This window comes from Ctenocephalides felis, unplaced genomic scaffold, assembly GCF_003426905.1.
Source record: "Ctenocephalides felis isolate EL2017-DRISC unplaced genomic scaffold, ASM342690v1 CF-g0.4_SCAFFOLD_01886, whole genome shotgun sequence".
In the NCBI taxonomy this organism is placed as follows: Eukaryota; Metazoa; Arthropoda; class Insecta; order Siphonaptera; family Pulicidae; genus Ctenocephalides; species Ctenocephalides felis.
This window is the reverse complement of record NW_020538040.1, coordinates 115,191,686-115,210,430: the sequence shown is the minus strand read 5'-3', so window position 1 is coordinate 115,210,430 and position 18,745 is coordinate 115,191,686. Positions and strand designations below refer to the sequence as shown.

Below are 18,745 nucleotides of genomic sequence, written 5' to 3'. Positions count from 1 at the left end.
AAATGTATATTTTTAGAAATAATTGTCAAAAGCGATGAAAAACGCAAAAAACAACAAATTTTCAGTAGCCAGTAACTTGAAAAGTAATTTTTTTTTTTGAAAAACATTATTAAACATCTATTCTAATTAGTTCTTTTATCGATATCCGACGTTGTTTGAAAGAGATACAATTGAACCACCGAAAAGAGATGTCATCCCCCCGGAAAGTGGCAAATGATTCTAGATTATTTTTACTTTTAAACTTGAGAGTAAGATGAACCTGTTTCCAAAATTTCATGCAAATTGGAGCACATTAAAAATATTCAGACCCAAAATGCTCCATTGTCTTGAGTAAATATTTCGTATCCAATGCCAAACATATGAAGTTTTGACACAATGAAACTTCTAAATAATTGTTTGAATAAATAAATTATTTTTGTATCGTGGTTTAGTAAAGTAAGGCAAAACACGACTGCATTTAAAAGTTAAAAAATAATAATTAGTCAAAGTGAATTGTAGGCTAAGTTTTATGCATATGTGCGATCACTGACAGACGCATGCGCAGATTGCATCACCTGTCAGATGTTGACTGTATCTTATACTAAATCTTGTATTATTTTAATTTTTAGCACATCTCAGCTTCTTTTTGGCAATAATAATGTAGTCCTTACATTTTTCTCATTCATAATCATATATATATTATATTTTAATATTGTCTTAGCCTATATGTGAATGGAAATGTTTGGCAAATGACAGTCGTCTTTTGTTTTTAATGTCAAACTATGCCTTAAATATTTTCAAGGGCAAACAATGATAAGCGGTTTTTTGTAATTTTTTTATTTATTTCTACAATCTAACTATATTTCTATGAATCAAAACATTTTAAAAAATTTCCCGAACAAACTTCAGGAAGATTCATGAAAATCCGAATTATAGTTTAGGAGGATTAATGAAACTTACATTGTTACAGAAGAATTTTATATATAAGATATATATATATATATATATATATATATATATATATATATATATATATATATATTGAAATGAATAAAACAGCCAATGCGTCGAATGTGAAGAATTTATTTTAATTTTTTATACGTTTCGGTGACTGAACACATATTGACCGAATTGCATCATTGCTTGTAATGTATACAATGCATATATAAATATTAAAGTTTCATAAAATAATTAACACGACCACGCTCTTACTTGGCCGACTGTATATGTATATATATATATATATATATATATATATATATATATATATATATATATATATATATATATATATATATATATATATATATGATTTAGTAGTTAATTTTGATGTTGAAATATATGAGTGAGTTCTTGAGGGCGATACATCAAACAAAGAAATTCTTTGTTTGATGTATCGCCCTCAAGAACTCACTCATATATATATATATATATATATATATATATATATATATATTATATATCCAATTCTGTACAAATGCCTTCAATTTTCTCATATGTTTAGCAGTAGCTGATTGCGACATTTGGGGACCTTTTGGGCGGATGCAGAAGGGCACATCCTCGTAGCGCGACGCGTAACTTAGCATTCGTGGCGTTTAACGTGATTTTTTCTCAAAAGATCAACGACAACTAAACCTTTGTTAACGATGCATCAAGGACAAAGCTTCACTTTATCGGCTCACGAAAGTATTAGACCGAAATCTTTCATTAAGTGTCGTTAAAGTCGGCCACGCTCTTACTTGACTGACTGTAATAATATATGTTGTTAGTTTTGTCAAGGTTGTTACATCTTTGAAATGTTTAGCAGTCCAATTTTCGTCGAAATAATAAAAGGTTAAAATAGAAAAATTCTTTATTCTATTAAATGTTTCGACGCTTATTGTGTGTCATCATTCAATAATCTAAAATAGCATATTACATAGATAACAATCGTTGATATTAAATATAAAAATACTAGTTGGTATTGGTATTTTCCCTTAAGGCAAGTTACATGAACTTCCCGATTTGTGTAAATAATCGACTTAATCCACGATAGAAAAATTAATTTATGAGTAGTTAAAAGTATTCAAAGTGGACTTATTACACATTATTAAAAATCAAATACATCAATTTGGTCGGAATATTTTTTAAAAGCAAATTTTCAGAAATCAATAATTTTTATAATTGTGCCAGTTTTTTGTAGGACTTTAATTGTTTAGCATGTTCATTAATACCAAATACTCTATCGTTATACCAAGTAAATCGACTAATTTCAATTTTAACAAATGTCAAAAGAACTACTCATTTTTTCAAACATTGATGAATTTTTAAAATTAAACTACTTGTCGTAAGGCCGTAATATTTCAGTAAGTTCTATAAGACCATGATATATATCGCTAAAAAAAGTTCTATGAAAATCTGCTTGAATTTTTTTTTTTCAACAGTTAATTACAAGAAAACGGCTCGGTAGATTTTCACCTAAAACTAATCAGTATCATTCCCAACTAATATCTTTCGAACAGTTTTTGATTTTTTGAAATAGATTTGGTAGTATGTGGACGAAAAGTTTAACACTTTTTTCCAAATTAAAAGGAAAGGGCTCGGCCGATCGTCGCACAAAACTGAGAAACGATAATCCTCATCAAGATACATCAAATGGTTTTTACATATCTGAAATCGGTTCAGGCGTTGTTGAGCAAACGTCGATGAAAGTTATAATTTTGACAAACGTCAGAATAACGATACTAATTTTTGCAAACTTTGACGAATTTTCAAAGCTAAACGAGTTATCGTAGGGCCGTAATATTTCAGTATGATCTAGAAGACTAAGGTATCTACCGTCAAAAAATTAATCATAAAAATCGTCGAATTTTCTTTTTTTGAACTTTATTCCAAAAAAACAGCCCGGCCGATTTCTACCAAAAACTAATCAGCACGATTCCCAACAAATATCTTTCGAATGGTTTTTGAATTTTCAAAATCGATTCAGAATTGCGGGCTAAAACGTAGACGAAAAATTTTTCACTTTTCTGCGATTTATAAAGAAACGGCTTGGCCGATCGACGCACAAAACTGACAAACAATAGTCCTCATCGAGATACATCGAATGGCTTTTAAATTTTTGAAATCGGTCCAACCGTTTTTGAGAAAACGTCGATTTACAGTAAAAAATCTGTTCACACACACACACATACTTTTTCCAAATTTGGTCTCATTCGATTCAGAATGGCTTAGAATGTCGAGAAAACATAAAATTAGCGAATCGGATTTTTTGATGAAAAATAAAACATAAACTTCTCCTTCGGGAAGTTAATAAAAAGGAGAAAATTATAAACATACAACACCAGGAAAAACACAAAAAATATAAAATTAATAAACACTAAACTTGTGCAAAAGTACAACATAACTAATAACTAGTGGGGTGCATGACATCGTGCTTTAAGGAAAATTGCTGGAACTTCCGGTACCGTAACGAAATAATCGAGTATCATTAAATGTTTTCAAATAGATCATTATTAATATTGTAACTTTGTCTAATATTTATAGTAATTATATAAATCGAATTGCAAAGCAGAAATTATTTGTTCAAAGTATATTAGAACTTTAGTCCGAAATAAAAATAAAGTCTGATGTTTTCGAACCATTCAAAACAAAAAAATGTGGACATACAAAACACACACACGCGCGTCCATTTTTTCTGAGGTATGCCAAAATGTTCAGAAACCTTCAAAACGTCGAGAATTGCAAAAATTCTCATTTTCGATTTTCGGCCCATTACTATAACTACCCTACGGGTAAAAAATTAAAAGAGCACATAATGCCCTCCTAATGTTTACGTGTTCATCGCTTGGAAGGCATAGTAAAACAATCAAGTCAAGGCTACACGGCACGTGCGGTAGAGTGCGCGGATGCGCGGTGTAAGAAACAAAAGAAGATTGAAAAACACAGTAAGAGATATAACGTACCAAAGATTATTAACACCGTAAAGAATTACTTTTCATGAAATTTATAATGACTTTGTAACTGCCATGTAAAAGAGGAGAGGAAATCTGTTTGTTGACACAAGAAGTATTAAGGGATTTAAGTAACGACTCAACTATCTTTTTCTAAGGTCACAAGTCTTTTCAATATATAAGATGGTAGAATGTTGAAAGTATGGTTCAGGTTAATCATATGTTCTAATATGACACATATTAAGTGTCGAAACGTTTAACAAAATAAAGAATTTTTCTATTTTTACCTTTTTTTAACTCGACGATTAGCCTGCAAAATTTTTCAAATACATGCATGCCTTAACAAGGACATTTTCGAATTTCTTTGCTCCCAAATATTATGATACATAAGAATATTTATAAACCACATTTTCTCACATAACCTCTAATTAAATCCATGTGGACTGTTCTATGGTATCTATTCATCATGGAATCAAGATAATAATTTGAGTCTCAACATCACCAATTAAATAAATATTTTGCTGCAAAATTAATCTTGATTCCATGATGAATAGATATTATAGAACAGCCCACATGGGTTTAATTAGAGGTTATGTGAGAAAATGTGGTTTATAAATATTCTATATTTTATATAATATATTTGAGTGACGCGACAGATGGCGCACAACTTAATGTCACATGTAAGAAATAAATATATGAAACTCATTATATATAAAAACTAGTTGGTTTGGTATTTAGCCTTGAGGCAAGTTACATGAACTTCCCGATATATTTAAATAATCGACTTAATCAATAAAAAATAAATTAATTTATGAGTCATTAAAAGTATTCCGAGTGGATTTATTACACATAATTGAAAACGAACGAACACTTTGACTCGGAGTATTTTCTAAAAGCAAATTTTATATAATTGAACCAGTTTTCAGGACTTTAATGGTTTATTATGTTCAAGACCAAGTACTCTACATTATACCAAGTAAATAGTCTAATTTTAATTTTAACAAATGTCAAAAGAGCTACTCATTTTCTCAAACTTTGATGAATTTTTAAAATCAAACTATTTGTCGTAAGGCCGTAATATTTCAGTAAGTTCTATAAGACCGTGGTATATATCGCTAAAAAAAATTCCATAAAAATCGGCTTAAATATTTTTTTCAACAGTTAATTACAAGAAAACGGCTCGGTTGATTTTCACCTAAAATTAATCAGTACCATTCCCAACTAATATCTTTCGAACATTTTTTGATATTTTAAAATCGGTTTGGTAGGATGAGTTTAAATGTCGACGAAAATTTAACACTTTTTTTCAAATTATAAAGAAACGGCTTGGCAGATCGTCGCACAAAACTGACAAACGATAGTCCTCACCGAAATACATCAAATGTCTTTTAAATTTCAGAAATCGGTTCAGGTGCTTCTGAGAAAACATCGATCAAAAGTCTAATTTTTGACAAATGTCAAATAAACGATACCAATTTTTGCAAACTTTGACGAATTTTTAAAGCTGAACCAGTTGTCGTAGGGCCATAATATTTTAGTATGATATAGAAGACTGTGGTATCTACCGTCAAAAAAAAAATCATAAAAATCGTCGAATTTTTTTTTTTTTAAACTTTATTACAAGAAAATGGCCCGGCCGATCTTTACCAAAAACTAATCAGCACGATTCCCAACCAATATCTATCGAATGGTTTTTGAATTTTCAGAATCGATTCAGAATTGCGGGCTAAAACGTGGGCGAAAAATTTTTCACTTTTCTGAAATTTACACAGAAACGGCCCGGCCGATCGCTGCACAAAACTCAGAGACGATAGTCCTCATCGAGATACATCAAATGGCTTTTAAATTTTTGAAATCGGTCCAGCCGTTTTGAAGAAAACGTCGATTTACGGCAAAAAATCTGTTCACACACACACACACACACACACACACACATACTTTTTCCAAATTTGGTCTCATTCGATTCAGAATGGCTTGAAACGTCGAGAAAACATAAAATTAGCGATTCGGATTTTTTGATGAAAACATAAACTTCTCCTTCGGGAAGTTAATTATTGTGCGCTCTATCTAAATGTTTATATAAAGAACTAATACTATTAGAGAATCATTTTTTATTGATTTTGAAGCAGTTGCGCCCGTGGGAGCAAAGAAATTGGAAAATGTCCATGATCCTTGTTAAGGACCACCCTATATATGTAATGAAGTTGTTCTTGGGCATTCTTACAACGTTTCGTTTCAACGAACGAATGAAAAGAGCTTTTTTAATCTTTTAATTTATTTTATTTTTATTTTTTTTAATTTATTATTTATTAAAAAATTATTGTCATATAGCTGGTATTTTTTGTGTTTTGCTTTAAATTATTTGTATGCACTGGATATGGGTCAAATCAAGACCCATTGAATGAATACCCAAGAGCAATTTTATCATACTATTCATATTATTTATGAATCATTTTTATAACAATAGCAAGCAATTCTTTTCATTTAAAAAAATCGTTGACACCCAACCCTAGTCAAAGAAGCGATCTAGCGTGTAAAATTGCATAATATAATCGAATTATTTATAGATATCAATCAATTATAATAAAATATTCTTATAAAATTCTTACTTATTGCCAAATGTGCCGAAAGCGCCGTTTTATCCAAACTCAGTGCCCAAACTCTTAAATTGTGCACTCTCACAACTCCGTCAATTCGCAGAAAAGTGTTCATAACTTCTAAAAAGTCGACTCCTCTGGGCATTCCCTCCATAAGAACTTGTAAAGCATCTCTTAAAATCGAAAATGTCGTTCCGAGCACAAGCACAGAAAACAAGAACGTACAAATTGGATCTATAATACTCCAGGATGGCTTGTAATAGATTACTAGAGCGGCTATAAAAACACCAAAACTTTGAATAAAATCGCCAATGACGTGAATGAAAGCCGCTCGCACATTTATATTTTCTTTATCATCGTTTCGGTCATGCGAGTGGCTGTCGCCTCCTCCGTGGGAATGATCGTGCTGGTGAAGCGAAGCTCCCATTACAAGGGTTACTCCAACTCCCAATCCGCTAGTTACCAGCATAATTGTTGCATCAATTTCAAAGTCTTCGTACACAATTCGGAGTATGGCCATATATACCAATATTCCTGTTACTACCCAAATCATAAGAACAGAAGTCACGGCTCCGATGACTTCGGCCCTATACCAACCAAAGGACATTTGTCTGGTGGGTGGCCTTGATGCGACCCATAGTGAAAACAAAGATATCATAAAGCTTGCAAAATCTGTTAAAAGGTGCGCAGCATCTGTTGCTATTGCCAAACTTCCTGACAAACAACCACCTAATGATAAGAAATGAAAGCTAGATAAATTAGACAACAATATGTAGAATTTTATATAATGGATATTAGATCATATAAAACGTTTATAACATACCTACGACTTCAGCAATCATGAATAAAACACATAACGTACTAGCTACAATCAATTTCCTTCTAGCCTTTTCGTTTATACCTTCCTTTCTTGAGAAGTGACAGTGACGTTCCGGTTCTAAATCAAATGAAATAAATTAACAAATTAATATTGAAAAATTATAACATCTTTTATTACCTCCAAATTTATCTACACAATGAGGTTCTGGAGGTATTTCTCCGCAACATATCGCTTGCGCTTTCCCATGTACACAGTAAACGACCCTATGCGACCCAGGGGATGTTACGGCGCCATACGATCCCGTAAGAGAACCTGACGTTCCAGAGTACTCCCTAAAAATGTACTTGACCTCATTCTTCATTATTTGAAATTTAACTATGACACATATTAAAAAAGCATTGATTGCATGCAATTAATTTCAACAATCAATTTTTAATTGTCAATAAATTATAACTGTTATAATACGTTTTCCTTTACAGCATGTTCTACAATTACATTTAAATTGATTAATCAGTTTTAAACTACAATTTCTAAACGCAGTACAAGTGAAAGTCACCTATTTAAGCTGAACTTTGTTCACATAAGAAATAAAAATGAAAAGTATCCATATATAATTTTAGTCTGACATGTTATGAACCTTATCCGGAAAACAAAATAGCTCCGTCAAACACTAAGCTAGAGCAAATTGTGTTTACACTGTTTTATTGTTTTCAAATTTAAATTCAAATTTCAAACCGTTCGTTAGTACATTGTTAATATATGCATAGATCAAACTGATTATACGATTTTCTAAACGGTCGCGACCGAATACACACGAAGATTTGTAAAATTGCCGAACCTTATCAATTGTTTAATCTCCATTTTTGTAGTGAATTTGAATGGTTATTATTATGTTTCGTTAAGTGTGTTATAAATATTTTGAAAATGGCTAAGTGTTCTGTGCCACAGTGTTTAAACACCAGAAGAAGTATTATGTACACGGCTTTTTGGCTAGAAACGATCTAACTGATCATATATAATATTATCAATATAGGCCAAAAAGTATATATCAAGGAGCCTATTTAAATGTAGGTGTTTCCGATATGGATACAGAAAGTGAATAATCCATTGTTAGACAATGTGACTCCTTTCGCTTGTAGCAGCGCACATTTTAAATGCGACGCGCATTTTACTGATGGCTGCAAAGAAGAAAAATTTGGAAGAACTAACCTCAAATTGCACGCTGCTACTCAAATTGAAAATGCCAGGTTTGAAACAAAAAGCAACTAGTGGGGCGCATGGCATCGTGCCTTAAGGCAAATTGCTAGAACCTCCCGTACCAAAAATGATTTTTGAAGTAAAACTTCTTTAGACGCGACTAAAGTGTGAATCCGTAATAATGCAACGGAAGTGCGTTACGGCAGATAAGATAAGATAAAAGTCGAGTGCCAATAATTCGTTATTCACTCTCGATTATATCATTTCTATACGGGTCGATTGTGATTAGTCGTCGTGTATGTAAATAGAAATCTGCCGTTGTATGGGTACCGGCATCAACCTTGTATGCGTACCGTATTTGACAAGGAAATCGGCATAGATAAATAAACATTTTAAAGTTGCATTGTAGTACAAATCTTGATTTAATGAAAAATGACGCAATCAGAAGAATATTTTACCCTGTTCCTTGAAAATATTGATTAATAAGATTAATGATTAGTAAGTTTATCGAATGATCTTTGAAGTTATTAAATTGGAAAATATTTTTTAGGCAAGGCAGATATTACAACTGTTCAAAGAATGAGATTATATCGCCAGCGAAAAAGTAAAAAATACCATTAGTCAATGAATGTATGTTAACTTTAATTACATGAAGTTCTTCAAACGCAATTACATGATGAGTGAAGTTGCGAAAAAAATATTTGTTTAGGCGTTGTTTAACATAATCCACTGTATGAACGAATATTATAGAATTTATTAATCAGCAATTACTTCCTTCCTCCAATGAATATTTTTCTAAATGCTAATTATAATGACAGACCGATCATGTCATATTTGAAGTATGACTTAAATTACATTATTAACTTTCCGTAGGGTAAGTTATAGTAATCGCAAAAAAATCTTAAATAAAAAATTTTATATATCATTTCGTATCAGAGGTTTCTGAACATTTTGGCATATTTTAGAAAAAATGGATGTATGTGTGTGTGCGGATACAAATTTTCGGGAACACGGTTCAACCGATTTCAATTATTCAAAAAACATTCGATTGCTGTTGAAAAGGAGATGTGCTAATTAGTTTTTAGCATAGGCAGGTCTAGCCGTTTCGAAGATACGAGGTAAAAAGTGCCACAAACGGTAACTCCGTTTTTTAAAAAAATGGAGTGTCCGATTTTAATATTTCAAAAAATATTTTACTTGTATTGACAAGATGAACAACTGATCTGAAAAAATAAAACTTTTTTTTTCAAAAAGTCGTTTTTCCAAAAAAATATTTTTTTTCAAAAATTTATAGTTTCTCAAAAATATAATTTTTTCAAACACGTTCAAGAAATATTTTTGGTACGGGAAGTTCCAGCGATTTGTCTTAAGGTACGATGCCATGCGCCCCACTAGTTTTTTCTAAGATATGCCAAAATGTTCAGAAACCTCTGAAACGTAAAGATATATAAAAATTTTCATTTTCGATTTTTTGCAATTGCTATAACTTACCCTACAGGTAGTTAAAAATTTACTTTAAATGAAATATTTTGCTTGTTACATGCTTTGTAGGTAATCCGTATTCGATGAAAGACTGTCTCGTAGATGAAGCTATATTCCGTGATTAATATAATAAAATTGAATTATGTGAATGAATGGAAGATATTAGACACAAAATTATTTAAGAAAGAGGAGTGTCAATTGCAAAGAGTGCAGTAGGATCAGGGATATCGAATGTTAATGGATTGTAACTTGGTCTTAGGTCTTTGCACATTGTTACCTTTTTTAAGGTTTATTAACTTCCCGTAGGGTAATTGTAGTAATGGGCAGATAATCGAAAATATTTTTTTTGCATATCTTCACGTTTTGAAGGTTTCTGAACATTTTGGCATACCTCAGAATAAATTGATATGTGTGTGTGTTTTGCATGTCCGCATTTTTTCGTCCACGTTTTCAAGCATACGGATCAACCGATTTGGATGGTTAAAAAAAACATTCGATTCCTATTGATAGGGAGATGTGCTAATTAGTTTTTGGCTAAGGCAGGTCCAGCCGTTACGGAGATACAGAGCAAAGATTGCAGAAAATAGAAATCGAGATTTTGAGAGAACGGAACATCTGATTTAAATGATCTAAAAAACATTCAATTCGTAATGATTGGGAGAAGAGGTGATTAGATTTTGGCAAAGGCAGGTCCAAATCATTTTGAAGATACATGGCTAAATGTGCAAACAAAGGCAGTTTTTGAGAGAACTAAGCGTCCGATTTGAATGATTCAAAGAACTTTCTGCTTGTTTTAACAAAATAATTGCTTTTGGGGAAAAAAAATAGTTCCATTTTTTTATACCATATTATATACTAATGTTCGATGAAATTTCTTTATCTGCTGATTTATCATATGATCTAGAAAATAATAGTAAAATAGGCTTCGAAGAACTTGCAAATGACAAGCAAGTTCTATTTGCAGATCATGCGCTTGTATTGATGACCAAAGGTGCCAAAGAACGGTGGATGCAACCTGTTGCTTTCTACTTTTCTGAAGGCGGAGTTATGAGTACAGATCTGAAACATTGCTACTGTTTGTGACTAATACTCGGCAAGTTGCAAGGCAATAAATTTGCTATTGAAGGAAACTGAACAAGAATATAAAAAATAAAAATACACATTTTAATAATGTGTATTTTGAAATAGACGGCAATGAAATAATTACCTTATTTGATCCTCCGATTAATTTCATTTCATCGGCATCAGCCAAACTGATCACATCGTCTGTTGTGAGTTAAACCATTACATAATCATATATTTTCGATATTAGTGAACGTTACAATTTATATATTTTATCAGTGAAGTGAATTCAATAATTTAGTGTTTTATAGAAGTTTAATTTACTTTATAAATGCTCCCTTCGCATGATAGTGCCGATAATTACAGAAAATTTATTCATTACTTGCAAGAACGCAACACAGAATATCACACATATCAAATAAAGTCAGAAAGATTGTATCGAGGGGTTTTAAAATACATGCATCATAGTACAGATAAAAATGAAATTAAAAAAAAACGATTGAAATAGAAGTAATACATAAAGTGCGTAACATATTAAATGTTTTGCAACCTAAAACAAAACACCCATTTAATATGTTCTACGTGGTTCTCGAACCGAACATAAATAACGCTTCAATTTTCAAAATAAACAGGTTATTAAAACAAGTTATACATTTTGAAACTTCATTTAAAAATTCAAACATTATCCAATGCGCAAAATGCCAATTGCATGGTCACTCAAAACGATACTGCAACCGGCCATTTGTATGTCTTAGATGTGGAGACCCCATCCAACACAATTGTGTGAAAAACCCAAAGAAGCGCCTGGTATATGTTACTTTTGCCAAGGACCGCACAACACAAATTACCGAGAATGCTCATATTATCAAAAATCACAAAATGAAAACAACAGTTAATAATCGTATCAACGCAATTCCGACCAAACCTAGAAGTCAAAATCATAATATAAAAAACCGGCATACTCATCCGGTCATTTGAGCTATGCACAAACACTTCAGCAAGCGTCATACGCCAATGTAAACAATCATTCCAACATGGACGGTCAACTGTCACAATTCTTATCAGATTTGAAAAAAATGTTCGAGCAACTCATGCAACAAAATTGAATGATTTTGAACATGCTTTCAGCATTAATTAATAAAATAAAATAATGGGACAACTACTGAGAATAGCTTTATGAAATGCAAATTGTCTTCATTCTCACAAAAATGAAATCATATTATTTTTACCAATAAACAAAATTGACATACTATTAATTAGTGAAACACATTTCACTAATTATTCTCATCTCAGAATTCCATATTATAATGTATATCACACAACACATTCAGATGGTTATGCACATGAAGGCAGCGCAATAATTATCAAAACTAAATTATTATTATTTCACATAACGAATTGCAAAATTTCAACAAAGATTATTTGGTCAAATCTTCAACTACAAACAAAAATAATAAATAAATAAATAAATAAATAAGCCTTTTATTCGACGATGTTACCATCTCTCTTTCACCATCTTTTATCTGTGCATCTCACAACGTGCCCGGCCCATCTCCATTTTTGTTTTAATGCATAAGTTACAGCGTCGGTTGCTTTTGTGATTTTTCTTATCTTGGTATGTCTGATTTTATCAAACGTTCTGATATGCAACATGCTCCTCTCTAGTCCCCTTTGACAGGTTTTAATTTTATTTGTGGTTTTGAATGAAAATTTCCACGTCTGGCAGCCATAAGTAAGGCATGGTAGCAGGCTAGAGTTTAACACTTTCGTTTTGATATCTATCGGCATATTGCTTTTGAATATTTCTTTTAATTTCCAATATTTCTTCCATGTTTTTTGTATCCTTCTTTCTACTTCATATTTGTCGTTATTTTTGTCAAAACTTATTGGTTTTCCCAGGTATATGTAATTATCGACGTAATCAATTGGCTTGTTATTGACTAGTATTGGAAATGTTCGTCTGTTGTTTGTTAATGTTTTTGTTTTGGTTAAATTCATCTTTAGGCCAACCTGGACGCTGGCTTGATGCAAAGACTCTAACATGAATTGCATTTGACCGGCCGATTCTGACAAAAGCACAATATCGTCCGCAAATCTAAGATGACTTAGATGTTTGCCTTTTATATAGATGCCTAATTTACGTCTATCCAGCTTTCCAATAATGTTCTCTAGGATTGAAATAAATATTATTGGAGAGAGAGGATCCCCCTGCCTTACGCCTCTTTTTATGGGAAAACTTGGACCGATAGACTCTAGTTTGATTCTTCCTTTGATGTTATTGTATATACTTTGTATAGTCTTTATATATATTTCTTCAACTTCTTGCTCTCGCAAGCTTCTCCCATATGCAGTTGTGTGAAACGGAGTCAAAAGCTGGTAGTCCATGAAAGTTAAATATAATGTTTTCTGTTGCTCCTGATATTTTTCTTTAATTAGCTCTATTGTATGAATGCAGTCAATTGTAGAGAATCCTTTCCTGAAACCCGCTTGTTCTACGGGTTGTTTCCTTTCTAATGTTGTACTTATTCTTTTGTTAATAATTGTAGAGAATAGTTTGTACAGGCTAGGTAGTAGGCTAATAGGTCTATAGTTGCCAATATTTTTGGGATCTTCTTTTCTATATATTAGTACGATGTTTGCTTCGAACCACTGAAAGGGCGTTATAGAGTGCTGGAGTATTAGGTTGAACAGATTTGCTAATGGTGTAGCCAAAATTAGCTGAGCATTTATTAAAGCTTCATTTGAGATGTTATTGGGACCTGGGCATTTTTCTTTTTTTATTTTCTTTATAGTTTCTACCACTTCGGATTTGTTGATCTCTATGAAGTCATTAAGTTGGCATACTTTATTGTTATAATATGATGTTGTAATCGTGTTAGTATTGTCACTGTACAGATTAGTATAAAACTCTGTAGCTGTAACTCTGTAGTTACAATGTCTTTTCTTTTGTGTATAGATTTGTCCAGGTTTTTTAATTCTTTTATCCAGCAATTATTTGTACGAAGTGTTTTAAATGGTTTCTTCGTGCTACCAGAAAGCTGTAGTTGGCTCATTATAGTGTCTTGTCTGTATTTTGAGTAGTCACTTTTTATATATTTATTGATTATTTTGTACAAAGCAGAGAGTTCGTTTTTCATAGCACGCGTTTTGTTCTTGGTTGATTTAAGTGTTTTTTTTTTCTTTGTAGCAGTTTTACTGTTTTCTCTTGTAATATTTTGTGTTTTTGCTTACTTATGTGCAAGTTGTTAGCTTTCTAAAATAGCGATACTAATGGTATCGTAATAGTTTTGTATCATAACCCTTGCTCGTTTATTTGCTAGCACAGGTAATGTAGATTTAAGATGGTTCTTATAAATTTCTATTTCCATTGCACTATTGAATTGACAAACTGGTTTATTGGTAAAACGCGCTCTGCTTGGTTTATGTTTAGAGATTTTTACTGTACCTCTGATAGCGCGATGGTAAGATGGGTAGTTCAGGTTTAAAATTTCGAAGTTTGTAAATGATCGTATTTGGTTTGCAAGAATGTACTCAATCTCCTTTTTATAGTCCATTCGGCGACTTCCAGGTCCATTTCCGGTTTGGCTTTTTCTTAAAGCAGGTATTAACTATTGTTAGCTTGTGTATGACTGCAAAGTCAACAAGTTTCTATCCTCTGTTATTCCTTGTGCCAAAGCCATGTTCTTTCACGACCAATTCCTGGTATTTTTTTTATGTGCCCACCTTCGCGTTGAAGTCACCCATAAGTATGATGTGTTTGTGCGCCGTTTTTAATTTTATTTTTGTAAGGAAATTTAGCATGCTCGGTTTGTTTACTCCTTCGGTAATGCTGTTAAATCTTCTCAGTGATATCTCTTGATGTTGTGGCTTATTTTGTTTGTTTGTTTGTGTAATTCTTCCTTTTGACATGTCTTCTGTGAGTTTTGATGGCGATGCAGAAAACTTTCTTTTGGTTGTTTGTTTAGGTATGACTAGTTTGTCATATTTTAGGAAAGCCGTGTTGCTATTTTCTCTCTCTATTTTCAGCTGTCCTTGTAATTGTCTTCTTTTTTCTAGAATCTGTTTTCGGTAATATTCCTTCATATAGTAGCACGTGTCGCGCAGTGCTTTTTTCTGTTTCAATATATTTATCTTAGTGCTGAGATTTGAGAAGGATATCAGAGTGGGTCGTGGTTTATCGCCCTTTTTTCCTAGCCTTTTAACTACTTGTAGATCGGCATCTGTTAATCTGATTGGAAAGTGTAGGTCTAACCAATTGAGCATATGTTTTTGTAAGGTTTCGTATGAAGATTCCAGTTCTTCGATACCGAAAACAACTATGTTTCTTTGTCTTGCCTGTTCTTCTAGGAAGTAGATCCTCTTCTGTTGGTTGTCTACTATCTCCATGAGTTTCACATATTTCTCTTCCAAAGCAACAAATTTTTCCTCTAGTATCCTGTTGATGTTTTGTGTTACCTCTTCTGTAACCTTTAATACACTGTTACAAATCTCTTTTTTCTGGTCGTCAAGTTCCAGCTGATTTTTTTCAAGAGCTTTCATAATTTTATCCATGATTATTTTGGAATTAATGTTATAGTTTGTTTTTTGTAAGTTACGCGCGCTTCCTGTCAGAATGGGTGGTGTTGATTGTTTATTTCGGAAATATGGAGTTATTTATGTAAAAACACTGCAAGATGGCTTCACCGGTTATAAAGGTGTTTGTACTTGGGCTGCTCGCTCATTACTGACGGTTTATTGTCTAAGAAGGCCGCACACACGCCGTGTTTACACAAACAGCAGCAATTCCGCTTTGACCCACACGATGGTGTTCGTACTTGGGCTGCTCGCTCACTACTGATAGTTTAGTGTCACAATCAAAAATAGTAGTTATAAAATTCCCAGTATTTGTCTTAAAATTAAAAGATTGATAGCAGCAAAAAAAAAGCAAGAAGAATATGGCAAAATTCTCATTATCCAACTGATAAAAAAATACTTAATTAATTAAGTAATAAATTAAAAGTCAAAATTAAACAATGGAATGAGAATAGCTTTAACAATTATTAAAAAAAACTTAGCAGATTTGATAAGCTTCCTCTGTATAGAAGCCTATTGTCAACAAGAAAAAACCTATTTTGAAAAAATCACCAATTCGGGAAAGCAATACTTCAACTTACACCGTATATTTCATTTTCAAATCATAGCTTTCAGTTTTCCACAAACAATGGACAAGATTTTACAGCTAACAAAACGAAATTCTTCTCAGTTTAAAGAATATTCAATGAAATTCAGAGAATAAAAATAAAGAAATCTCCAGGTCCGGATCTTATTACACCCAGAATGCTTAAAGAACTTCCAACAAAAGGTGTAATTTTTATTACATATATCTTTAATGCAATTTTAAGGATGGATTATTGGCCCTCAACCTTCAAGTTAGCGTCTATCATAATGGTTCCTAAACCAAGAAAAGATTTACACTTAGTATAATCTTATAGGCCTATTAGTCTCCAACCAATTTTGTCCAAGATTTTTGAAAAAAATATTCTGGAAGATATAAACAAAGAAGTCAATCTGCTACCTGATCATCAGTTTGGTTTCAGAAAAGGACATTATACTATACAACAATGTCACAGACTAATGGATTCAATTAGTAAGACTTTTGAGAAGAAAAAATATTGTTCTGCCGCCTTTCTTGGCATAAGTCAAGCATTTGATAAGGTATGGCATGAAGGACTTCTTCACAAAATTAAAACATTACTTCCGTCATATTATAAGTTTTTTGAATCCTACTTAAACAATAGAAAGTTTCAAATAATAATAGGTAGTGATTACACAGAACTAAAAATTATGAGGACTGTGGTTCCACAGGGAAGCGTGTTGGGACCATTTCTTCATTTGCTCTTCACACATAATTTTCCGACCAGGTGGCAAACAACTGCCACATCTGCAGATGACAATGCTGTTCTTGCAATCGATGATAATCCAAACACAGCGTCTTTGATGCTGCAACAGCACCTAAATCAAATTGAAGAATGGGCAAAAAATCGGAAAATAAAAATAAATTCAACAAAATCTCACCACATTTCTTTTACCCTACGGAAAGAAAGCTGCCCACCTGTATCGTTGAATGGAGATCAGCTGCCACAAAATGACACACTTAGATATTTAGGCATGCACTTAGATAAAAGACTGACATGGAAACATCACATAAAAACTAAAATACAACAAATTGAACTAAAAAGAAATATTTATCTTGGCTAATAGGAAGAAACTCTGAACTATCACTGGATAATAAGGTTTTACTATATAAAACCATTATTAAGCCAATTTGGACCTATGGCATTAAACTATGGAGATGTGCCAGTAAATCTAATATAGTTATGATGCAAAGAATTCAGTCCAAGACTCTTCGTGAAATGTGTAATGCTCCATGGTATGTTTCAAACCACACTATTCACAATAATCTGAACATACCTTATATTGAAGATGTTATCAAGGACAAAAGCATCACTCATAACCACAAAATTGAAAATCACCCTAACAAACTATCGCAACCGCTTCTATATGCGCCAACGAGAAGAAGACTTAAAAGAAACTGGCCGATAGATCTACTTGAGTAGATTAATTTTCTTTAAGTGGTCACTCAATGGAGTGATCCTGTTACTATTATTTTAATATTATTATTATTTTTATTTTTATATTATTATTATTATTATTACATTTATTATATATATATATATATATATATATATATATTTATATATATATATATATATATATATATATAGCTTATAAAATTTTATTTAATTTTGATTGCTTGTAAAAGCAAATTGTAATATAATTGCAAATATATTGTTTGCTTGAATGTTTTCATTTCATATATTCAAATTATTTATCGTTTCTATATAATATATAAACCATGTCTAGAATTAAACCTATAGGTAAATTTACATGCTGCAGATAGTGACATCTACAGAATGCTGAAAGAATTAAATTGATGTAATTTTAAAGCGGCTGTGTTTGCCATCTATTTATACTTGTTCATCTATGGTTTTTGCCTACATGCTTGAGGAAAGACACACTTCACAAAGGGTGATAAGGATGACGACCACAGCATCCGCGATGCAACCGAGAGTCGAGTCTCGCAAACTCGAATCGACTCGCGAATTTTGCCAAGAAAGATCCCGAAGGAACTCAGTGGAATTATCGCCCTCGCTTCGGACATCATCTCTTTCGAAGGAGCACCTCCTACTTAAGTTTTGAAAAGTTCAGGAGAATTAAGCACGTGTGTATACTTAGCACCGCTATAGTGGACATTGGCAAACAATTTTTTTGCTGTCGATTGGTGTGAACTAAAATTTTTTTGCTCTTTCCTTTCTCGAGATAAATGAGAGGGTCCAAATTTGGTGCTAACTATACGCATAGTCAGCACCGAACCCTCTGAAAATGCAGAAAAATTCTTTTTACTATCGTTTTCAGTGATTTTTTTGCAATTGAATGGTGTAATTATTTTTCGGGAAAGTTTTACCCATCATAGATTTTCACGCATCGGAAAATTCCCAAATTTGCCAATTTTAAAAAATTGACAATTTTGAGAATGCCCATTTTTTGCTCGCTTACTTCAATATAAAACAAAAAATTTTTTTTCGAAAACTTAATTTTTTCACACCCTTTCAGAGGTTGCCAATTTTTTTGGGTGT

General features: G+C 32.2%; 1 protein-coding gene across 2 annotated transcripts in view; it reads right to left on the bottom strand.

Annotated features, from left to right (window-relative positions):
- The window catches only part of LOC113376588 (zinc transporter 2-like), a 241,564-nt gene that overhangs the window by 53,162 nt on the left and 169,657 nt on the right, over nucleotides 1–18,745 (bottom strand). For both annotated transcript variants that reach the window (XM_026616557.1, XM_026616558.1), the window contains exons 2-4: nucleotides 7,506–7,660; nucleotides 7,332–7,445; nucleotides 6,521–7,237 (exon numbers count right to left, since the gene is read on the bottom strand). In XM_026616557.1, the coding sequence (XP_026472342.1) occupies nucleotides 6,521–7,237; nucleotides 7,332–7,445; nucleotides 7,506–7,660 (986 nt within the window). The remainder of the gene's footprint in view (nucleotides 1–6,520; nucleotides 7,238–7,331; nucleotides 7,446–7,505; nucleotides 7,661–18,745) is intronic.